A 26,199-nucleotide genomic window follows, 5' to 3' on the forward strand; every position below is an offset into this window, starting at 1 on the left:
TTTTTTTTTTTTTGGCTCTACGTCTGGGCTGTCATTTATTGCCACAAAACATTTAAGCTCAAACACATGTTCAGCTACAGATCTTGAGAAAAATACCTTAGGAAAATGTAAACTGAAAGAAAAGGCTATATTTCATTTTCAGAACTAAACACTCAACATAAATCGCTACTGTATCCATTTAAGCATTTAAGTCAAATTAATATTTACCCATGAGCAGGATCCAAAGCTATTGCCCTGGGCTGATCAAGGTCTTGCCAGAAGAGGACTTTTCTAGATGTTCCATTGAGATTAGCTACTTCTATCCTATTGGTTTCTGAATCCGTCCAGTAAAGTTTTTTCCCAATCCAATCACATGCCAGGCCATCCGGGGAAACCAGACCAGAAACGATGACATTCTGTACCACATTCCCGGTTTGGTTAATGTAAGTTTGCTTGATGGCTTCTTCACTCACATCTGTCCAGAAAACGATGCCTTGCGAATACTGGAAGTCAACCGCAGCAGCATCCTCTAAACCACTGACCACCACAGTGGACTCCAGCTTCGTGCCTCCAGCATCCACAAGTCGAACATCCCGCCGGTTGGCAAAAAGCAGAAAGGGAGATGCTACAGAAGAAAAAAACGAAAGCATGTTAATATTATTGGCATCTACAGATGTTAAAGCACTGAGTATGAAAATGGCAGAGCAGGATTTCTTTTCCCAGATCAACAGGGCAGGCACTACAGCAGAAGGAACATGGAAGTTTCACATGAGAGAAAAATGTACACTACCCAAAAACCTCTTCCTTCCACATGTCAGACAAAGGAGTAAAAGACAGAGGGAAGAGCAGGCCCAGTTCTGTATCTAAGAGTTCAAACTGAGGCCCTTCAACAATACCTTCTGTCAATCCATAAACCCGGGTTTAAAACAAAATAAGTCTTCATAGTTTAAAAGCTTGGTTCACCAAACTGAAGTAGTAACAACACACAGAAGGCAAGTTCTGATGCCTTTTAGTAGCAGGCTGGAAGCTAACAGTACTAGACACAGCACCCTGAAATGCTCCTACCAAGTGCCCTCCTAGATGGCAAAGACTGTGACAGAGGTTCAGAACCACTGTCTTCTTCCCTGCACCACAATGAGAGAGAAATTCAAGGAAGAGTTTAAAGGAATACAATGACGTGGGTTGTGGAAGTTTGTGGGGATTGCTGTTAGCTGGAAGAGGCAGCCAGAGCAGAAGGACAAAGGTTCTTGCTGTTTGAAGCTCTAAGTGGGTGGTGGGTAGAAGCTTGAGTCCTAGTACTGAATGACAGGGAACAGGCTTTGAAAGGGGAGCTAACTTATGATTGATGCAAAAGGCATGAGAAGCTTAAAGACATGCCAAAATGACAGCCGTAGAGATATTCCAGCAGTATCTGAACAAGTTTTAGATCTCTTGCGTGCAAGGTTCAGTTGGACAATGACATGACCTCGGCAGATGACACTGGCATTCACAGACAGAAAGGAAGGAGGTGGAGAGAGAGACTCATGAGAGGCAAGGAAATTACCCTCATTGAGTTGGATCTGACAGTAAGACATATAGAAGCAGCAGTAACACTGGCAGAGATTTTAGCATAGACAAGATGACTTTCCTGTCATACCAGATCTCATCTGCTATTATACTCAGAGAGACAAATCTGTGTTTGCAGTTGAGGCTGTCCCTCCACACTCTGAGAGGGAAAGAAAGGTGTGAAGGTCTGAGTCCTACAACTCCTTCCTCCGCTCCCTATGCAGAATATTAAAAAACTCTAGCAGAGGGAGATTGTAAAGATCCTCTGAAGGACCCACTATGGGGGCAGGAGGCATGATTCAGATCAACTGCTTCTTCCAGAAGAGGACATTAAGTAGACATACTGCAGAACATTCCTTACCAACTACACCAGCCAGACTGATGGCCAAGTTAACCACTTCATTTCTCTCCTAAAAGCGCAGGCTTGCTTCTTCATCCAGCAGTGAACAAGAAAAATAGTTATCTACAGATACAGCTGGGAAGGCAGCAGCCAAGTACAATGATGCTACCATACGAGCCACAACTGTGAACACCACTGGCAGTTAAGGAGGATGCCAGTATTTCAGAAAAAGCCACTAGATGCTGGAAGTAATGGAGCTCCCTCAGCTTCTCCTCTGATTGCCAAGGTCTGGTAGGGATCTTGTGTCATCAAACGAAGAGCTATTTTCATTTGCCCCTACTGTTTGTCACCTTGAATGCCAGTACCCTTCCCACTCCTCCCCTCAATTCTTCTAACTCAAGCAGTAGCTGCTGGAGTTCTCTATTAGTCAACTGCTGACTCCTAGCTTTATATACAATCATTTCACTTGATGCTGCTGCTTCCAGCGCGCACCCAGCACAGGTCCAAACACTTGCCACTCAACTCAAGGAACAACACACTGAACAGAGCAGCAACAACAGATATGTTATTTCTTCTTCTATGGCTTCAAGCCTGTGATATAAAAATCTTTAGTTTCAAGTTCATGTTACTGTATATGAAAGTTAGCTCTTGATATTGTCTTTCAGATTCAATTCCTCCTGCACTTTTAAAAGAAGACAGTTTATACAAGGTCTGAGTTGCAGATCTGCTATGCTGGCAGCCCTGCCACATGCTATTGCCTTTTTCATGAACTCTACATGCTCATTGGAGAGTGTATGCCACTGCATGGGCCAAAGTGAAAGACCTCTCTGACAACAGCTTATGTATTGATGTGCAGGCCAAGGACCTCAGTTAGAATCTAAAACTCAGCTTCAGATGAACTTAAAAACATGCATAAAAATTCAGCGTTTTTATTATTATTCAGCATGCCTTTATTTTCCCGAAGTCAGGAAAGAGATGGCTTTATTTTTCTTTTTGGAGGAAGTCTATGCTGATGAAAGTAATAAGGAAAATTTAAATCAGCTGGTGGTTTTAGTGAGGATCTTGGACAGCAAAGCCACAGACAATTGTTATCATGAATGTTTCACTGAAAATGTAATAAATTTATTTTGTACAATATTTAACTCAAGAAAGCTTATACAGCTTGAGGAGAATTATTTTTTAAGAAATGAAGTCTCAGTATTACTCCTATCTCATTTCCTAACTTGCCAAGTCCTCCTCTCTGTCACCTTTAAAAACACTAGGAATAGTATCATGAAAACCCAACAGGTTAGTTATTGAAAACAGAAGAAAAAATGTCTAGAATGCAAAGTTCTTGTTTTCCTCTCTGCAACTCATTGGTTCGCCATAACCATGCCTATTTTAAGTGGCACAGTACCAAACCATTTGAACACTTGGAAAGTCTGATGTTAGCGGGCTCTAAGTCACAAGCTCTTTGGGGCAGAGAACTTCTCAAGTTATGCACATTGCCTCACAAAACCAGCCCCATATCCAGCCAAAGATCAAAGCCATAAAAAGCCTGTGTACACATTTTTTAAAGATCTTGTCCCAAAAATGTGTTTTGAGGAATATGAATAGACGGATTTTCATCTAGACATTTCCATGCTGAAGCCATTATTAATGCTACTACAAAGGAAAAAGGAACCTGAAGTATCAAGTCCAATCAACAGCAGAGAAACTCAACAGCTTCTTAACCAGAACAGACATGAACAATGTCTAATCCAATCACTATCAATATTATCCCAGCTTCCTATCCCTTTCAAGAGATTTCTTCCCCACTGATGCACACAGTAGGGCAACAGCATACAGATAACACATTAACCACTGTGTTCTCTGTCACTTCTGTGCTTCAGAGTCATCCTGATTGAAGTGCAGCTGCATTGTGTTGGCTATGAACACCTAGTGGGGAAATCACACTGCCCTGCTTACAATCGTGTTAAAAATTTACTGCGCTTACACACTGACGTAAACTAACTGATTATTGAAAACGACCAGAATTTATCCCTTTTTAGAACAAATGAGTATTCAATTTCCTTTGGAAAAAAATAAAAGAGATAAGGCAGAACTCTGATTTGAAAACCATATTCACTTCTCTGCTCCTCCCCAGCAGCCTATTTTCTTCAGTCCAAATTTTATTAAAAATAGTTGCAGAGCCCTTTTAGAGCATTACTGGTATGAGAGAAAAAAAAACAAAAAAACAAAAAACCAAAACCAGCGATCAAGACAAGTAACTGGTTCTCAAGACTGATTCTTGCCTAGAATGCTGCTGAAGAAACACAGGCTCTCCCAACTTTAAAAATAATGCAAAACTCAGAAGAGCAGTTAAATGCTGTGTTTCCATGGCCTTGCACTTGTCACATCTGGTCAGAATGTGATGGCTCACTAGCAGGCAAAGCTAACTCTGGTAACTCTGCAGCTTTGACTAAATACAACCTCCAAGATGTCCCAAGAGAAGTTCACAGAACTTTTCAAATTTCCAACTTTCCCAGTTAGTAAGCAGTAAATCTGAAAGAGGCAACTGAGAAAGCAGATGCCTTTCCAGAAGGATAGATGCATAGTATTTTGTTTCATAGAATTATTAAACTCAACAGTTTAGCAATTCAAAAGACACATTCATACCCTATGTGATTATAACCAACAGGTTTTTTAAGGCATTAGAATGAGAAACAAAGCAAGTTCAAAAAGCAACAAAACAAATGGCATTGACCAAAAACTTTATTTGCTGTGCCATCAACAAACCATCCTAGAGATTCAAGATCATCCCACTGATAGACGGTGCAAGTTGTTTATTTTAAATCCCACGTGTATGCAGAATCAAAGGTTCGTATCCAAGAATGTGCAGATCAATCTCCTTTCAAATCATGTTGTCTTCTCAATACTGAAGTGGGCTTGAAGGTCCAAAGAACACTCTTATCCTTGGTGCATTTAATTCTTTACTGCACAACTCTTGACAAGGCAAACTGGAAGGCCAGTTAACAGCAGTTTCTGAGGAGAGGGATGGAGGGATGTGGGAGACCCAAAAAAACTAGCAACAACTTTGATTACCATTGACCTTCAAATGAGCTTGTCTGTTACACAACAGGAGGCAATATCCCTTGCTAGAGAAGTTATTCCATGGTTAGAAAGGTAGGAGGACTCTCAAAGGAACACTTAGTGTTATGCTCTATTTTGATCAGCAATGCTCCCGACAACTGCAAATTGCTTGAAAAGGGAAACACCACCTTCTGATTTGAAAAGAGAAAAGAATAAACAGTAACAGGATGAATGATGAATGTGACGGACAGACTGTTTATATCCAGTCTATTACCACCCAATTGAAAGGACAATATTGGGGGGGGGGGGGGGTGGGGGGGTGGGGGGGTGGTGGTGTGGTGTGTGTGAAATAGATGTAGTCTGTTTTGGTAAAATTATAACAGTTCATATTTTTCCATAATAGGCAATATTTAAAACCTCTGTACATAGCTGGAGTTCACAATCCTTTGACAAAGCAGGAGAAGAACCTGAAATCCCACAAATTATCAAATGAACTCTAAACAGATAACAGACTAAACTGTAGAAAGTTACAGACTTCTTGCAGCAATTCTACAATCTCATTTCGATCATGCAGTACTTGATTAACAATACTTCATTCTAGAAAGACATATTATTTCTATTCAAAAACCCACCAATTTTCCAGTGGTTTTCTGCTAACTGGAAAACACACCCTGGACTTGATAATGGAGCTATCTACACAGAGCCTTATGGCATAACAGTGTGAAAATAGAGCTGCTCCATCAGTCTATTAACTGGAGAAAAGAAAACACTCCTGATGAAGCTGGTTAGGAATCAAGCATGGGTTCAATTTCAAGCTTTGCTATTGATCTCCTGAATGCTCTTGGGCAAATCTTCTGTTCCTTGTCTGTGTTTAATTACTAAATTTTAATTGTTTTACCTGCATTGGGAAAGCTGTCTTGTGCAGACATAATATGACTGGAGTGTTTGTACACTTTATGTACAATTCATTTGGTTGACCACTATAAACAGTATCAGTTTTAGCATGCCTACCATAGTTCCCTTACCACCATCTCTATCACATTCATAACTGATACAAAAAAGCATTTTTTTTTTAAATGCACTGAGGCTTAGACTTCCCTGCACTTCACCATACATAAAAAAGTAGTAATAATCTTTCTTCTTCTCCGCCTTTCATCCATCTCTGTTAAAAACATAAGCTCTATGAAGTATGGCAAGTCTACTGCCATCTGCCCAGCTGTAACTACCTTCCAACAGAACAGGCCAGTGTGCTGCTTCATAGTGTGCTGAATTCAGCCATTAACTTTCATTTTTTGTTTAATTGTATTGATCCCATCTACAGCACTTAAATTTTATGAGATGCTTCAGGGGCACCTGTTAGCCCCAGCAAAGTGATGTGGGACAAACAACTAAAAATTGTGCTATATGGTCTTTGCTATTAGTTTCAGTAACAGTTCTGAAAACCAGTTTGATGGGGTGTCATGGTTTAGCCCCAGCCAGCAACTAAGCACCACACAGCCACTCGCTCACTCCCCCCACCCCAGTGGGATGGGGAGAGAATTGGAAGGGTGAAAGTCAGAAAACTCGTGGGTTGAGATAAGAACAGTTTAATAATTAAAGTAAAATAGAATAGTAGTAATAGTAATAATAATATAATAATAATATACAAAGCAAGTGATACACTATACAATTGGCTCACCACGCACCGACCAAGGCCTAGCATGTCCCCCGAGCAGTGATTGCTGCCCCCCAGCCAATTCTCCCCAGTTTATATACTGAACATGACATCATACGGTATGGAATAGCCCTTTGGCCAGTCTGGGTCAGCTGTCCTGGCTCTGCCCCCTCCCAGCTTCTTGTGCACCTGGCAGAGCATGGGAAGCTGAAAAGTCCTTGACTAGTGTAAGCACTGCCTAGCAACAACTAAAACATCAGCATATTATCAACATCATTCTCATACTAAATCCAAAACACAGCACTATACCAGCTACTAGGAAGAAAAATCAATGCTATCCCAGCTGAAACCACGACATGGCATTCAACTCATTTACATATTAAGACTAAGATGATCATGAATTATTATCAACGGAGCATTTCTCATCAGTTGCTGGTTAGCTGCAAAGCTGCAACAGTTCTAAGACAAGCTGAACAAGAGTTTTAAAAAGTTCTATTTATACTACTGCTTCATACTTGTCGACATGCCTACATTTTGTCTCCTTCCCCTTAAAGCCAAAATAGAAAGACATGAGAATACTGAGACACGTGCATGATTCCTACTCTTGAAAGCACCAGCAGTGCAGAACACACACAAATCCTATGTATAGCACAGGAGAAAAGCCTTACTTAACAATTCTTAAACCAGTTAACTAGGCTAAAGGTCATGGAAAGGTTTAACTGCACTTTTAAGAAAAATGACTGAGGATCTTGGGAGCCTGGTACACAACATAAAATGAAGACCTCATTTTAATAAGCATACAAGCTAAAATAGCCATCCAAAATTACAGTATGTGCAACAGCTTATATTTTAAATATTATTTCAATTCTTATTGAACATATGCATAGGGGACCTCTGTGGTTAAGCCATCTGTACTGCTGGACAGAGAGAACAGCATATAATTCTTGCAGCAGTCAATGTCCCAAACCGCAAAAATGTCCATTACCAAGGAATAAAAACTACACCCCCCACCCCTGCCGCAGGCACACAAAGATGGTAAAAAACAAATGTGCCAAAACTTTTGCACCCAAGGGTGTACAGTCTTACAGAAACTCCAAGACAGGATATGGAGTAAGCATGCATTAGCCTTCTATACTTAAAAATAGCTCCTATGCAGAAACAAGATCATGTAGGTAGGGTCCTAGCAGCCATAAATTAATCGGAGAAACTGGTTCTACAGTACAAAGTGATCCCTCTTGTCCAGCTCTAACTCTTTTGGATCATAAGGAGGCTTAGACCTTTGATGTGTACCATAAGGCTCCTTCCAAACACTTAGGGAAGGAAGTTATTCTACATGCTGTCACCCTCTTGGGCGTTATCCCCATTTTTCACAGCTTTGCTGAAGGGGGGAGAGACGGCAGCTGGTGGCAGCAGGAAGCTCACATGCCAGGACACACATACACTACTGGAGCCATAAAGATGCAGAAAAGAAGGTAAAAAGGAGAGAGATTCAGGCATGGAACAGAAAGGAAGGTAATCAAGAGTTTAGCCAAACCTGTCTCCTAAAATCAAGCACAACTAAAAAACCCAGTCTGACACCTCACTAGGAAAGAAGGGAATACAGCATGTACAAATCCCACAGATACACGTAAGTTTATTTTACTCTTTCAACGCAACTGTTATATTTAGCAGGGAAAAAAAAGTTTCTTTCTTAAATACTCTAAGCTCTGCATTCTGGACCCTGGTCCTTTTTATTGGCAGCTGCCATTGCTGCAGAGAATCTGAAATGACCAGCTTCAAAAGATAAGATTAAATCTTCCTGTACTAACTGCACCTATTCAACCCGAGTTTTAACCTGCCAGGTACAGTCCTCCAAAGAACAGAGAGCTATTGCTTTCATCCTCAAAACACATTTTTGTAGATAAGGTGAATTCCCAGTGTAATTACTAAATCATAGGATATTCTTGCTGCAACACAGAGGTAGGTGGCAGCAGTTTGTAGAGCACAGGACTAAAAAAATCAGGGCTCCTGAGTTTCACTCCCACATATACCCCCTTAGTGAACTTGATCAGGTGCTTCAGCCCAATGATCTGTAAAAATCATTCCACGTGCTACAAACATACCCTTCCTTCTGCTGTTAATTATCTCAAAGGGCTGCTGTGAAGCCTACTCATGCTTGAGCAAGGCACTTGAAGATCTTCCAGCAGAAGGCTCCATGATGCACTCAGCTTTTCTTTCCTGACAGGGCTAAGACTTCTCGTCTCTGTGAATCAGGAGTGAGTGTGGGTCAGTGAGCTGTGAAGGAACAGCTATTCAGTGATGGCTGGTTTATAGTACTACTTTAAGAGGAAAATATACTCTTTCCCCAAATTCCATCCCATTCCTCTAACCCTCCAGCTCAATCCATTTGATAGTAATTTCCCCTCTCCAAACCATGAAAGAAAGTGTTCTGGTTATCAAGTAAGGAGGATTCATTTCCATTTTATTTGATTTAAGGTAGAATCAAGGTCTGAAATTCAGGGGGAGACAGGAGTGTTATTTTAAATCACTAAGAACATCCAACATTTAGACACATTGCGTGCAGCAGATGTCAGGGAATTTTTGTAAATTTTACTCTTTACCAGCCTATATTTTAAATTGTTTACATCGTCACACCAGGCATAAACCAGTGCAAAGTAATCCAATCCACACTAGTATCCCATATTACGAAATACATTTGGTGCCAGTTTTATTTACATGTGCTAAGTGTTATCTTCAGTATCACTGGTGAATACTAGAAGACAGCCAGGATCTCAGTGATCTATTTGCCATCAGGCTACAGAAACAGGGAGGCTGTTCATCCATCAATGTACCTACAAGAAGTGACATGGCTTTAGCCACACAAATATGTTGCGGGGAGAGGGTTTATGTAAATAAATTATGTAAGCTTAAAGGACATTCGGTTTAGCAGCAGCAAGCTGGAAAGGGTCCATAGAAAAGTATAAAAAAAAAAAAAGTTTTAAGTGGGCTTAGAAAACATATGAAGTTTGTTCTTGTCTATGAGAGGAGCTGGGAAGGCAGTGAGATGAAGAGTAAAACAACAGTCCAACTAGTAACCACTTTTACGAGAGGCTGAAGATCATTTATTCTTAGCCACTGGAGAAAGGACACACTAAACAAATTAGATCAGGTTAGGCTTTGGATTTTTCATTGATGGGAAGGGAATGCAGAGATGATGCAGAGAGAAACATGCTCTGAAGATACTGGAGCACACTACAGAAGCTGCAGAATTGCTTACAACAAGTGATTTTTAATAGCAGTTGGATAGCCATTCCCCAGGTATGGCTTTTGTACAAAAAAACAAAAACAAAAAAACCTCAGTGGACTGAAGTCCCCATACCATTTCACTGAAAATCTAAACTACAAGGGTGTGAGGTTGCTTGTGTTTATGCTTGGTTTTACACAAAACACTTTTAAAAACTCTCCCAGTAACATAATACTCACACCACTGTTTCTGCTGCCCTCCTGAAGCAGATGAATTTAGTAGTTTTATCAAATACTAACGTTAAAATATTGTTAGATAAACTGCTAACTACCTTTTATTTTATTTTTTTAAATAAACAAGCAGTAAGTTTTTTTAAGATCTTGTTATATTTTCTGGATTATGTAGGGTTCCCCCCCAATAATGACAGGGTTTTAGGAAGACAAGAGATTTACTTCAGACTGTTGGTTTTGTTTGGCAGCCTACAGTTTTTAAATAATAATGTTAGCAGTAACAACAAAATATAGCACTGATTATATACCATTTCATCTCTGTTGGCCTGAATTAGTTCATTTCCCTTGGTCAAGAGATGCCAAAGGATTTGTCTGAAGAGCATGCTCTGAAGAAGTCCAGCAAAGGTGCTTTATACAAATTATGAAACTTAGGATTTGTTCAGATTGTCTAGGATGGCGATAAAATGTTTTAAAACTCTCCAACAGCACACCCTGAACTTATTAACTATTGTTTTGTCCTGTCTCTACTTCTGTTACCTACTTCAAGTAAAAATCTTCACATGCCAGAAAAGCCAAATGATTGGATTCAGTGTGCATAATTTAGTGCAATTCCATCTCTGCAGAAGCTGGAAGCAAGTTATGTGTGTTCAAGATCACTTTTCTATGAACACATTATTTTAAAGGAGGGTTCCTCAAACTTTTCTGTCTTTTCCCACAGACCACCCATTAAGCACACCACATGAACTCCCCTCCTGGTTCACAAGGCAACAGCTCTCTCAGACTGTCCTTAATACCCCTGTAGCAAATACTGAAATTGGTTACATGGAACAGCATATTTCATCTTCTTTTAACACAGTTTAGCAGCTGGAAAGGAGGACAGCCAAGTCCATGTGAGCAGCCAACACTACACAGACCACCAAGCAGCATACAGAGATGCGCTGAAAGAAATAAACAAAAACCAGAACATCAGCCATGATCTGGGGACACATATCAAGTTGCTGAGGTATTCATTAGATAAGACTTGCAAGCACTTTAACCATTTTATTTAGAGGAGAACACAGATTCATTAGAGCATAAAGCAATTTTCTTCTGATCTGTTTTGTTAGAGGAAACTTCTAAACATTATTGCAAAACTGGCTCTTGGCAATCTCTCCCTGTGCAATGCACAACTGGTGTTCAGCCAAACAGTTGTGAGGACTGCAGCCTCACGCAATTCTGACTAGCTAATACTAAACAGATAATATCTCTGCACTCTGAACCCCCACATCTTCCTGACCTCAGGTTCTCACCTGAGCACTTTACAGAGGTTAAAATATACGTGGGATTTTCCCAAAAGCAGTATACTGTTAACAACAATTTGCTTATTCTTCTGAGGATTTTGCTGCAATATGCTACTCAAGAACCGCAATGCACACGACAGCTTAAATGCAAATATACTGTCTATTAGGGATTAGGGCATTTTAGCTCCAGACACCAAAAACAAGCTTTGAAAACCAGCACTTTGAAAATGGCTTTTAAGCTGAGCATCCTCCAATCTTAAAAGTCAGCTTTTGAGTTTAGTGCTGGTTGGAGATTAGAATCTGCACTGAACTCCAAGGGAGGTTAAACTGACAACTTCCATCAGACTTCAGTGGCCGAAGCTGCCAAGGTCCACCGAAAATCCCAGTCTAAATGTAGACAGTAAACCCCACAAGGAAGGTGAAAACCTTCCTGCTCTTTAAGAATTACTAGGCAGCAGCACCTCACAGGTCTGCTCTAGGATGAGTCTGACACTGTGTCCAAACAGAGGAATTGGATAGCAGAGAGAGACTCATCACATACGTGTGGGCAATCTACTGACCCACACCACAGCCAGCCTCCAAACCTCCTCTACGTTAAATTAAGAACAGTGTGATACAAGGAAGGCTACCACAGGCCTCACACACCAGCTACTGTCTCAACGTGTAATGAGCAAACTTCTCCAGATCCATCACAGACTACCAGCACTGGATGCTCACCTACTCCCGCTATACAAAGCTATGGCCCTTACGCTGCCATCTGTAAGAGTGAAAGATGCTGTAAGCACTTACAGTTTGTAACCCTGGGTCCAAAAAACTAACTGTACAGGCAATCTTTTAAGACAAATTACTTGCACTGAAGGAAGAGAAGCATTGCTTTATACTGTCTCTCACGCAAAAGCCCACAGTGACCCTACCTCAGCTAGAAGCTCAGTTCAGAAACCTGTGAGGACTGCCTCAGAAGTTCTGAGGCAAGTCGCTCAGGAAGTCACCTAGAAGATATCATCATAAAAATACAGTTGCTGATGGCAAGCACATTCACATCAAGGGCTGGTCCGTGGCCCTTTTATGAGAATACACTGGCATCACTACTGCAGCACTAGTTGAAGCGTTTGCTAAATAAAAACTCAAGACTTGTGTTACCCATAGCTGTTCGGATACTAAAGAACAAATGCTTTACCTCTCTCCTCAGCCTGTTATACATCTTGGCTGGTTAACTGAAACATAGAAAATAAATTTGTTTATTGCCAGCTCTGACAGCATGTTTGCATCGATCTATTCTGATGTGGAACTTAAGAAATGAACGGCTTCAACCTGATATGAGTCGTGGTGTTCATGTGCACTGTGTTAGCAAAGTCCACCCCATTCCCCTCTCTTTGCAAGGTGGTGGATTGTGCATGAAATCCTTATTGGATTGTGTTTCTACGTTGGACCCAGAGAGCTGAGTTAGGAATGGATGTTCATGGGATGGCGGTACTGGGAAGGAACTTGGCAGATGAGGATTTGATTTCCATTCTACCAGACCACCCTGTTCAAATATCGCTCCTCTTTGCACTGATTCTGTAATAGTGAATACTTTCATTGTCTTGTCAGTGAGGAGGTTTCATATTATGATTAAGGATTCTTTAAAGTACAAACTTGTATTTTGTCTAATACGATAGGACACTAGTTTCAATTCTGTAACAGTGTTTACAATATTCAAACCACACTGGAGCTATCTGTCAGCTGACTCATGTTGGTTTGCTTTGTGAGAATTAATATGGCACTCTGCTTGTACCCACAAAAATTGGAAACAGCCTGTCCATAGAGATTTCTGGTATTTTCTGATTTTAGCATAAGCAGAAGCGGCATTGAAGTAGTCTCTTACGTGGTATAGCCGTTGGGCTTTGCCAAAATGGGTAAGTGCAAAGGCAGTGCTTAAAAATAGGGATGGGGGATGCGGCAGGAAAAAAACATACTTGGATGTTTCACATTCTGTGATGCAGAGTACATGCCAATAATTTTGCAGTAGGCATGGATTTGCCCCCACCCCCACATTATGCTCAGTAAAGTTTTAAAACTGCAGAGGAAACTAAAGATTTGTGCTACCTCTACATAAACTGGTTTAGAAGAACGCAAAGGGGTGACTTCCTTGAGCATCTAAACATGACTTCTGTTGTGAATAACAGTTCAGGTCAATCCATGAATGGAAAAAACCTTGCAGTGTCCCCTTTTTAGATTCTGGATGCCAATGGGAGCAAGGTTCTTTTCTGGGTTTTTTTGGGGTTTTGTGTGTTTTTTTGTTGTTTTTTTTTGTTTGTTTGTTGGTTTGGTTTTTTTGGTTTTTTTTTTTTTCCCCAGTTTATTTTATTCCTCCTTGGTTTGGCAGACAGCTGTCTGGCCAATAATAGCAGATTATGCAGCAGTGATGGTTCCAAACTTCTAATGGATAAAATAGTGGTTCTGCATCATTTGGAAAATTTGGCTTGCGAATATTCTCCAGGACTTGAACAAATATAGGCTTGACAAAGGTATGCTTGTTTCTGATCTGAATTGTTTCCAATTCCTAGTTCCAGTTCCAGATGTTACATTAACTCCAAAAGACGCAAATCTTAAGCAAGCTGGAAAAAGACATTTTACTTTATCTGCACCAAACATATATGTACGCTTGAAAATGTAATATATTTGTAAAATGCAGAAAACAACTCAGAAATAGCATGTGCTGGATTCAGCTGCTGGCAAATGTTATTTGTTGGAACAAAAGTGTGGTCAAGTCAGATGTGGAATAGTGAAACGTAGGTTCTACAATCTGATGTGGTTTTCTTCTAACATTTAAGAATCTTCCCAAATGAAACCATCTTGTTAAAGGGAACCTGCCACATGATACTAGGCTTTAGAGGGTGTGAAGTTGAGAGAAGTTTTTAGTGCCAAGTTGTGGACAGGACTTTGAGTTTTGTGCAAGTCTCGTGACTGTCTTCCAGTCAAATATTCAAGATTTTGTTTTTGTGAGAGCTTGTTAGGAAGGAGAGCAAAAAGAAGATGAGGTGAAAAGGATTATTTAAGATAATGAAATCTGTAATATTGTGCTTGTATTTATATCGCTGATAATACTTAATTTGCCTCCTTTAATGTAGCAAATAAATACAGTAATCTGCTCCAATCTTTGTAAATCGCTCCTTGCTGGAGATGATTCTGCTTTAGCCAAGAACACTGATTACTAAATTCACTCCTTATGGCTCCTTTTGTCTCTCTAAAGTCAGTGTTTGTCCTGCAAGTTATCTGGAGCATTCGTCCTGCTGGAACTACACAAAGGAAGATTGTCTGTTCTCTTCATTATTATTATTATTCTATAAATCTAATTGTTTTTCAGTATTGTGGAGGCAAAGACATGGCACTTTCAATAATTTAGCTTTTTTCCAAACATTTGTTCAAAAATAGTGTATTTTCTGGAAGAGAGAGCATGTTCAGGATTTCACTAACTTTTCTTTCAGTTTTTGTCAGAAGTCAGCCAAGGGTCAGAAAAAAAAAAAATATTACTTGCTTTATTTTTGGGTTAAAATGATCATGGTCTATTACAAATTGAGTCAAAGATTCAACTCTTCTAGGTGTCACAATGCCATTGAATACAGCTGTTTTGATAAACTGATTTCATGTGTCTTTGGTGATCAGTGTATGATTTTTATGGACATAATGGAAAAGGATCCTATGCTCTTTGGGGCATGCCTGCACTCTGCTGTTAATGTAAATTAATGCCAGCATGATCTTCAATGGCGTTGCAGTTCACATACTTGCAAAGCACGTGGCTAGCTCGAATTGACCTGTCTGAGTAAGGTAGGTAAGTGAATATTACTCATTAACTGATGGTATTCTTGCTTTAGAGGGTAGACCGCATTCTATTATCATTTACCTTGCAGCCATCATCTGCAACTGTGATACATTTTTATCCTTGGGTTCAAAAATTTTTTGTAAGGTCTCCACCTGTGACTATATTTACTTCAATACTGAGTCCCAAGGACTCAGTACCAAACTAAGATTAGGTAGTATGTCACTGTTGGACAGAAGAGCTTGAGTGATGTTTTCCCCATAAAATTTTATTTTTAAATTTTAAGTGCATGTGGCGCACTCATAATTCTGCTGCATCACAAATTAGTGAAGATCATAAACAGGCAAAAATTGTTCCTTCCTTTATCTAAGTGTGCAAAGGGTCCCTATCAGAGAGCAATAAAGCACAAATCCTAGCCTAGCTGAAGAAATATAAAATAATTGTCTGCCCTATTTGTCCCTCCAAAATGTGGAATTTAAGGACATTTCCAGAAAAAAAAAAAAAAAAAGAGTTGTCACTTCCAAACCTCCAGAATAAAAGAGGCTCTCCACATTTGGACCTGTGTTGGTAATATTCAAAGGAAAGCAGATTGTATCAGTCTCCTTGTACCTATTTTTATAGGCTGGTAGTTTGAGTGTGCAAGAAGGGAAACGTGTTTTGGAAATCAGCCCCAGAATGCCTCATTTGCTTTTGTGGAAAAGGCTTTGGGTCTAGATAATTATTTAAAACTGAAGAAAATCTGAGAGAGAAAGGAAATTTGGGGCCTTAAAAGATGAGTTACATAGGAGCTGTTTAACATTTTTGTTCTGTTGGTTTTGCAGCTGACTAATTAGTGGTCTGTACAATCTCATGGTTATTAATTGGTCACTCTCCTCGGTGTCTGATGAATTCTGGTGTTTGCAGAATTGTGTGATATGTATGTGATAGTGTGATATGTAATCAAGGATAAAGGTCCCAAAAAGGAGACTAAAAACAATATCAAAGAAGTGGTAATGCTCTGTACTGAGGGAAGGTTGTAAAACTGCAAAAGGTAGGGCAGCTGGAGGGGTTCCTCAAACTCTCAGGGCAGTGCAGGGTGTAGTACATACTCCCCTGACAAACACAGTATTTCAGGCCAAACCATAAACTCTGCACAAATCGAGCTGCAGCTACGTTGTGTTAGGAGGAATCTTGATTTAAATATGCCCTTTGTATTGGGCTGGGTCAGAGTGTTTTGTTCTGCCTGAAGCTGAGTCTGGTTATTTTTTTTTCCCCCCTCCCCTGTTCTTGCCTATCCCCAGTTGCATGTTGTTCCCCATCCCCCAGTCTCCTACTACCTCACAGATGTTTTGGCGCCCTGAAATCTGCCAGCACGACTGCACACATAGTTGCTTTTCTTGAGCCGATCCTGTCAAAAGGATCTTGGTTTAAAAAGGCAAGTAGATAAAAAAGTACTAAGGCAACTTCTTTGCCCAGCTCAGCTGCAGCAAAAATACTGTCCCACTGCAGACTTGTAGAGCACTGTCTCTGTGCTGCTGTCTCTTGTACATGCAATGCTCAGGGGAAGGAACTTTATAGGTGGGTTTGTGCTTAAAAAAAAAAAAAAAAAAAAAAAAAAAAAAAAAAAAAAAAAAAAAAAAAACGGTGGCACGCACAGGTTTGCTTTACTCATATGCTTTAAGCATAGACCTAGCCATCCACAAACTCACAAACTTAATTTCAAAATATTTTCATGCAGACCTACAACAAATTATTAGTCATCTTTTATTTTTCAAGTTAGGCTTATTTACCTCGTGAAATTTTCATGTGAGCCTCAGTAACATCCTACTGGCATAAGAAATTAACTGTTGGCAATGCATATGCAAGAGAAGCTGCCACAAAGTTGTCAAATACTCTCATATTGCAGAAGCACAAAGTAGGAGAGGTACTAGAAAAGTATGGTGCACCTCAACTTCAGCAGCAGGCTGAAGCAAAAAAAACCATATTATTCTTTTCTTCCCAGTTCACTCAGACTTAATTCTTCAGTTTTCTTCTACCCACGGTTTCCCCACCTGTATAAACAGCCAAGCCTAATTATTGTTTTAACCCAACACATATCTGCCTTTCCCAAACAAGAAAGGAAATGAATGTCTAAAAAGCTTTCAGTTCATCATAAAAGGGGTCCAAATTCATAAGGAAGTCAATCTGTTCCCTACAAAGGAACTACGTGGGGGAGCGGGGGCGGAAACACAAACTGTATACAACATGAACTGTCGTCATTCATATTATGGTAACACCTAGAAGCCAGAATTGAGATTCGCACCCTGAAAGACACAATGTGGACACATTGTGAACGATTGTCACACCTGAAAAACTTGCTGTCTAGATACACAAGGCAAAGAATGAAAGGAAGCCCACAGAAGACAAGGATTAAGGGTCTTGCCCATGGGCAAGACATTGGTCCATGGCAGAGCCAAGACAAGATCCCAGTGTGCTAAGTAGAACCATAACCAGTGTTTCTTTCCAGACAGAGTAAACTTACAACCTTTTTATACCGTCACACTACCTTACAAACAAATTCTAGTAGAGTAAAAACAGGCATACATTTTACTATGGCAAACAGTTTAGGAACAATCTCAGCCACCCCAGCTCTCCCATCTTTGGCAGCCTAGACAAGGTGTACTGCAAATAAGAAACTGGACTCCTGATACACAACACATCTAGAGAAGTGTGACTAAATGTTTTTCCATCTTCTCTATGCTCCAATTGCAGTGAATTGAAGTGCCAAAAGAAGTAACTCCAGGGCTATGCTACAGTGCAAATGGTTCAAATACAGATAAATAAATAAATAAATAAATGGACGTAAATGCCACAGTGCCAGTTCAAAGAAAATCCTAGCTGCCATTTTTGGGAGTCAAAAGACATAGCTCATCTCCAAAATCAGAGGGCCACAAATATAAGCAGTACACTGCTGGAAGGGTAGACAGAAAAACAGGAATGCAGACATTTTTCCCCACATATAAAATAAAATATACAAATTCTAAAACTGCTTATAGAACTCAGGTGACAAAATGCATCCACGGGGTTTTATATTTATTTAACTTTGTCCAAAACCTACCCTTTACTTCTGCAGAGAGAAGGGTACAAGCCTATTAGCATTACACAAGGAAGCACTATCATGGAGAACAGAGCAAAGTGCATTTGTTTACACTAAAACAAAACTGATTCAAACAATATGTGACCATCACTGTATCCCTTTCCTCCACCTTTCATTTGCACTATTTGGCTGCGTCTTCATTGCTAAAGAGAAAGATGTAACTATTACATTGAGATCACTACTTCAATGTAAAAATGCCAGAAGAGAAAAGGAAACTTTTACATCAAGTAAAAAGCCACTGTCATTATTTCACTCCTACTTGAGATTTTATCAGCTGCATGGAATTGCACTGACTCTATCAGGATTTTTACGTCAAGACTGCAATATCACTGTAATAATTACACCTGTTTCAGCAATGAAGACATGACCCAGGACTTTCAGAGCAAGAAGCCTTCTCCCTTTGTGTCTGGAAAACATCCAGGGCATTCCAGATGTAATGATATTCCAAACAACTATTCGAACCCTATGTTATAGTTGAGAAAAAGAAATAAATACTGCTGTCCTTCAGGAGCCAGACTGGGAATCTGACTAGGCAGAATACACTTCATACATTCACCACTGCAATGCACTGCCTAGCATTTAACACACTCATAGATGGACCAAGTGTTAGTGCCATGTGTCCCCTCTCTGGTGAATGCCTTTTAAGCACAGTAAGCTTATTACAACCAGTTTTTACACCTCTTCTGTTTCCAGTTGTTGCAGACTGTTTGTGAGTTTAAATGTCCTGGATTCTGTCCTCCCTATTATACATACACGTATTTTTTTTACAACTAAAAACACCGCAGAATACAAATGTAAATACAAAAAGCTATGACTCACGGCCTAAAATCACATTGCCAATCCAGAAACATGACAAACATGGCACATTCAACATGCCAGACGCTAACACACCATCAGCAATTAACAACTGCATTTTAACTTTTTATAAACAAGACCCTGCAGTGGATTGTTAATAAACATGAAATACATGCAAGAAATGACCACGTGCATTTAAGTAACTCCCTCCAGGTATGAACGATAACGACTACAGAAGCAGACATCTACCCTCTTAAAATACAACAGGGGCTTATGAATGCAATTTAACCCACATATTTACATGTAAAGGAGAAGGGCTGTTTCTCCTACATACTAAAGATGGAAGTCTTCCTTAAAAAAATATATTATGCCCCAAATGTAAGCCTTATGTGAATAAAAAAAAAAAAAAACCAAAAAAAACCCCCAAACCAAACCAACAGAAGACACTAAATTTCATTAGTGAATTGCAAGAAAATTGAACATGGTGCCTGCATCCACCTAGCCTTTGAAGCACTGGCTGAAAGAGAAGGCTGAACAACCAGAGACAAGTAACTCCTTTATCAAGCTCATCTAACACAGAAATTGACTAAAGAAGATGCAAATAAAAAAGAAAATTTCTTTCTCCTTTAAAAAGGGGACCTAAAATCCAGAAGTCCCTGCTCACGTCAGTCTTCTATTAATTACCATGTGCAATACGGGTCAACCTTGCCATCAACAGACCTCACTTGAGTGACAGAAAGTAACTCACTTTTGAGGACAAATCAGGTTTTTTTGTCTCCTTTGCTGTGACTAATACTTGCAATGTAGAGCAGCACTGTGCGATACACATATCGACTCAGCAGGAACGAGATTCAAAACCAATTCATTTTATAGAAGTCACTGAGGAGCCAATAACTAGAAGTCATTATCATCCATTCACTACTACTTCTCGATAATTGCACCATGAAGCTCTGAAGTGAGAAGATGCACTTTATTTCCTCTACGTTACCAAAATGTGAAAAACCAACTTTCTTATGTTTTACTTGGAGGAAGTTAGCGCATCTAAAATCTCTCAAGAATGTGCTCCACTGATTACAGCATTATGTTGTTTCCTTTATAAAACCCTAGAATGCAGAGTATGTTTATACATTTATATATACACACCCCTATATATATATATATGTATGTATGTATGTATACACACACACACTTAATAAGGTAACAAGACTTGACATCGAATGACACCAAACATTTCTAAAGGCTACTTAAGTTGAAGCTTTCAAACTAAAAACTTCATCTCATGCAGTAATTGTCCAAGGACACCACAGAACAGCACACCACCAAAGGAGCAAACAGCCACTACTGCAAAACAGTTAATCCACACAATTAACCCTCTATCACATCACACTATAAATGCGAATGCATGCTCCATTTCTGGGTTGCTCAGAAGATTCTCCAAGATGCTATTCTTGTCACTAATGAGGTGCAGCACAAACAATTAAAGACTTGCAAAAATAACACATTGAGTTTTTTATTTATAATAAAAAAAAAAAAAAAAGAACACAGAGAATAAAACATCATAGGCCGTGTAACATCTGAATTGCATGGAAACATGTGGCATTATCCTTCCTTCAAAGTTGAATATGTTAGACCCATCAAATCCTTGATCTTGCAGTATCACAGTTTCATTAGGCTAGAGAAAAAGTGGTTTAAACCATATTTTACCCCATATCATAAAGCAGCCTCTCTCTCTTTCTCCTCACTGATGCAGGTATTTATTAACAACATTTGATGAGAGAGGGGAGGGAGAACAGAGAGAAGGAGAAAGAAGAGGAAAAAATAAAATTATTTTTAAAAGTAATTGAGCAAGGAAAAGACATCCCACAAAACAAAAGGTAACTAAGGAGATTACTTTCAGCCCAGTCCTCTAATCTAGTTTACTACATGGCCACACATTTTTGTGCTGTCACTGGATGGGGCATGGTATGGAAGCTGGATGCTGCTTAAACTAAAACCACTGGACAAAACATCCCTTTGAAACACAGTTTCTTCCTCATCTACTCCAGGTGTCACAAACAAATTCCTTTTCATTCAGGCTTAAAGCAGCACCATTAGTTACGAAAAGGTTCCCAGTAGACTCTAGAACATTTAAAATTAGTAAATCCACTGAATGGCATGACACTGTTGCAACCTCATTTGCAGTGACCTGTGCCTAAATATTGTCTAAATTGTTTTAAAAAAAAAAAAAAAAAAAAAAAACACACACCAAACCAAAACCAACAACAACAAAAATAAATAAATAAATAACCCAAAACCAACTTCTCCAGGATTTAGGAAGCAACAAGAGAACCACTTGTTGAGTTCAATTTAAGTATCAAATCAGCCTCCGTGGAAGAAAAAAAAAAAAAAAAAATTAAAATCTAAACAGTACGCTGCAGATAAACCAAATTCAGGGCTATTTGGGGTTTGCATGTAAACTTGTGTGTACTATTCAAATAAAGCTTTTTTTGTTAGTGCCAATTTTACAACTGCATAGAAAGATGTGCCTTGAGGTTGCTAATAGACAAGTTTCAGGAATTCTTGGTTTTTAACATGAATTTACAGCTGTCAGAACTAGAAAGTTTCGTGCCATTTCAGACACTGGGAAGCATTTTGAAACCATTACTGCTTTGCCGATGCATTGCTGAAGCCAGTGCAACAGGTGGCGTTGAAGTCGGAAGACCTGTAGTATGCAGCAAAAAGAGCCTGATCATACATTTGGCACATGCTCAGCCGAACGTGGGAGAAAGAGAGCCACAGAATGCTATCTGCTGTAGACTGATCTGTTTGTTAATGTTTTGGGATCATCCCAGCAAAAATTATCCTCTTAGGAACAAGCAATATCTATGACAGGGTTTTGAATAAATTACCATTCCATGTTCCAAAGTCTTTCTAAATAAAGATAATAAAACATACTCACTTCTGGGCGCATATACAACAGTGATCTGACAACTGACATCATACACATCAATAACTGAAAATAAAAAAAACACTGATATTTTTTTCCAGCCATCTCACCTTCCTGATGAAGGCCAAAGTTCTGAAATTGAACTTGGATAGCTTAAAAAGTTAAACTTTCATTGAAAGAAATGTTGCCAAGCACACTAAGCAAACACAACTGACTCAAATACTCACAGTAATCTGTTCCCAGTGTCCTGCTGATGTTTAAATAGGAAAATAACCCTGCAAAGTCCATTCCTTTTTATAAACAGCCAACATTAGTTCAGACTTTATAATAACAAACTGGCGCTAAAGTTTCTTTTTGTAATTGTGTGTGCGCATAATGCTTACCCATCTCCCACTGTGCTTGACTGGTCTATTCTTGCATACAAACGCTTCAGTTTAAAAAAAAAAAAAAAAAAAAAATCATCAAAACTCTAGTTCCTGGAGAAAACGGGGACGTTTTCGTAGAATTCAGTATATTGCTTCTGCCTCACAATAAACTGGCAGACAAGTTACACAGAAGAAAGCACTGCACACAGCTGTAATTCAGAGCACAGCAGCTGACAAGTTATATTTTTATCTCTGCAACCCCTCCACGTGCCTGTTGATGACCAAGCCTCCAGAAACCACGCAAAGGCTTTTCATTAGCACTGGTACACAGTGCTATGACTGGTACTCAATTGCTATGAAGCTTTACTGAACCAATGATGACTTCCTGTCAACACAGCGGTTTGCAACAGCAATGACAGTCACGCAGCAGGGAAGAGAGACCTGAAGTCATTTGAGTTCCCAACATAGACCAAGATTTTATTTATTAAAAAAAAATAAAAAAAATAAAAAAAAGAACTGTTGCTAGAGTCTCAAAATGAGCACAGGAAAGAGGGTGTAAAGCAGCTTCCTCCCAATTAATGGCCAGTGAACTGAAGAGCTGGAGAATTTAGCAGTAATTAAAAAAGAACAGCAGTAAAAGAACAAATTCCTACCCCATACTAGTACACTGGTTTGAGTGTACCTGTCCTGCGGTGTGAACTCCCAAGCAAATTACTTTTCCTGTTGTCCATTCAAACAAGTCCTCCTACCTACCTCTGGCTCATTGACAAGGGCCAAAAACATGTCTGGAAGACACTCTTGCCACACGACCTGAAATGTTCTCATAGGCTCTTGGCAATATGTTAAGGGAAGGAATACCTAAAAGAAGGCATCCTCCCTCAGAAAATAGCATTTGTGGACAAGAAGGTCCTAACAGGCTGTCAACAAGCATATGGACAGGTGTCATGTTATAAACAACCATGATAATGAATCAGTTTATATCAAGATGTGACCAGCAGATGCTCAGATTCAGTAACACAAGCCTGTTACACAGTCTCAATCCCTACAGTACAAAATGAGATCCAAGGCCAAGACTGAGAAAGGACTATAATAAAGTATTCCAGAACAGATATTCATGGGGAAACCATTCCAAAATACAAGCACTCTTGGGAAAGTAATTGTGGAATAGCTGTTATACTTTGAATTCATATTTTATCTGCAACAAAAAAAGTTTTGTTACCCGACAAAAGTCTTATAATCTGTACAAGCAAGGTGATACTAACAGGTCCCAAGTACATTCACTGTAGTACATCTTTAAAAAGAAAACTTTTTTCTGTGTCCCTGCAACATTGGCTCCACAGAATCCTAGGAATTAGAAAAGCACAAAAAAAAGCATGCCAGAATCTTCACCTGTATCTACCAAGTGCCACTGGATTGGCACAACAGCTATTAAACATGCATTTTGCATATGTAAGAGCACCAGTGTCAAGGAGCAAGTATGGCTTGGAGGACTGAGTCAGCTGTATCGAGAACTTGCAGTACTCCACATCCTCCCTCATTGCACACAGACTTCCTCAGGGAAAAAAATAAAACAAACAAACAAACAAACAAAAAAACCAAAACAAACAAAAAAAAACACAACTCAGAATAACCAGGCGAGAGGCCAATGCTTACAAAGATCCCATAGCCATTGTTCAAAGAAAACAAGTCACTTGCATCATTCCCCACATGCAATAAGTTTTGGGCTGGCTGTATTCTGCCTCTGAGGACCAGCGCCAGATGTGCTCTATCTCCAGATGCCAGGAGTTCCACACCCTGGGGATCAGCAACCAGAGTTATTTTCCATGAGCTGTAATTACTGTAGCAGGATGGAGAAGGGCTGGATGTGTCAAGGTGGTAATCCCCAAGGTAAATGAATCCTAGATCACTTAAATCTTTTGCAGATAACAATGAAGACCTTAATTTGGATCATGCAAGTTAAGAGATAATATGGAACAGAGGTCACAAGTGTAAAGTACTTCTACCTGCTCATCTTCTCTCCATTGCACAGTAGGCTGAATGCCAAGCAGCAATCCTCAAACACAGGCTAAGTTGCAGCTTCTCCAGTTTTACCAATTCTGTCATGGGCAGACAATGTCAGTGGAACCACACGCTAAGGGGACAGCAGGCAGCCTCTTCGAACTGCCAGAAATAAGAGGGTGGCTTGGGGGTTTACAGTTGGTTTTTTGGTTTGTTTAGTGTTTTTTCTTTCCATTCAGTGATGCTGCCTCATCATCCTACTTAGAGAAGTAACCCAACAAGTTTCCAAGAGCTCTCTTGACCACCGTTTTTAATTACCCACCTACAGACATTCCAGCCTTTAGCAATCTTGGTTCTTCGGAGGGGGGGAACAAAACACAAGGCAAGCAGGTAAAAGGAAAAACAACACACAAGATCCCTGCCTAGAAGAGCTTTCAAGCAGAGAAGAAATACTACCACAACACAGGAGAAGGATAAAACATGCAGGAATTGTAAAATAAAGACTGCAAAAAATATGGAAAGTGGTTATGCAAGATCAAAGATTTAGGTGCACAAAATCAGGCATACAATTTTGATTAATAAAATACATATCGCCCTACCTTTTCAGGGATATTTTACCTACCATTCTGCTAGTTTGCAGCCTCATTTCTCTCTAATGAAACACCCGTCATTGAGAGAGTAATACAGTGGAGTCAAACAAAGCAGGTTTATTACTAGAAGGCTATTTAAAAAGCATATGTATAGGAAAAGATTACTCTGAGGTGCTTCTTGTGTAAAAACACTCCAAGATCCATTCAGAGACCATTTATGTATCGCTGTCACCTCTTCTCAGATGAAAAGTTGGAGTTCACAAACTTAAGGGCATACTTCAGTAACAACACCAAAAACAAATCCAGGTATACTGAGTTCCAGTCCCATACCTAGCGACTGTGAAACTTTCCTCGTTAAAATTGTATATTGAGATCTAACACCAGGAGTTAAAGTCTACATAAAAAGAAGAGGTTTTTTTCAGAAACAGAAGGTTATTCAGTAACACAACCATTAGAATGAAAGGCAAAAAACAGAGCAGGAGAAACTGGTTAACCAAGTGTTTAAGCACATGAGAACGTACATACATATTATATACACACTCACACATATACATACGTGGAATAGCCCCCACCCCTTCAAATATCTCACACCCTTCCACATCTACATACTTCAGCCAGGACCTTGTAAGAGATTACTTCTGCCTAGGTCAGCACTTTTGTGAACTATGAGCAAATCTGTCTCGGCTCCGGGAAACTGAGTGTTCTGGTAGCACATTTAAACTCCGAGTAACTACCACTCACTAAGTAAAATCCAGGCATTTTCCAGTTCTCTGGCTCATGCAAAACAGCTTCACTTTCTACAAATGTCTTGAAGGCTCTTTAAAACACTAAAATTTGCAAACAGCAGAATGACCTCAGCATTAACAGGCATCTAACACAGGGATTTTGTCACAACCATCCAAGATTCTTTCAAGTAGAAGGATTACCACCCCCCCAGTCCTGACAAACATGTTTTCTGTTGCTCTGATAGAGGAAGGGAAGTTCAAAAGTAGCCAGGATAGCTCCATGGCGAACTCTCTGCCCTTTAAATTTAAATTAAAAATCTTCCTAGCCGAGCTTTCATTTTTCAGTTGCAGTCAGATGTGATGATAACGACGAGTGGAATGACCACAGCCATGAAAACATTTCAGAGAGAAAATTAATCACAACCTATATCACATTTTTGGCCACAAACTGGCTGTGAACAGACAGCAATTCCTCTGAAAGTATTAACCACCTGTAGAACTTGTTTGTCAAAGTTTATTAGGCAAATAAGATCTAGCAGCAGACTGTTAATATACTAAGTGTCAAGCACGCCATTCGAAGTTCA

At 39.6% G+C, this 26,199-nt stretch overlaps 1 protein-coding gene across 3 annotated transcripts in view; it reads right to left on the reverse strand.

Moving 5' to 3' along the window:
* The window catches only part of LRP5 (LDL receptor related protein 5), a gene marked incomplete at its 5' end in the record, with an annotated part of 238,636 nt that overhangs the window by 126,814 nt on the left and 85,623 nt on the right, over nt 1–26,199 (reverse strand). For all 3 annotated transcript variants that reach the window (XM_082318162.1, XM_082318164.1, XM_082318163.1), the window contains one exon: nt 208–604. In XM_082318162.1, the coding sequence (XP_082174288.1) occupies nt 208–604 (397 nt within the window). The remainder of the gene's footprint in view (nt 1–207; nt 605–26,199) is intronic.

Source organism: Platalea leucorodia (genome assembly GCF_965183815.1).
Source record: "Platalea leucorodia genome assembly, chromosome: 7".
Classification (NCBI taxonomy): Eukaryota; Metazoa; Chordata; class Aves; order Pelecaniformes; family Threskiornithidae; genus Platalea; species Platalea leucorodia.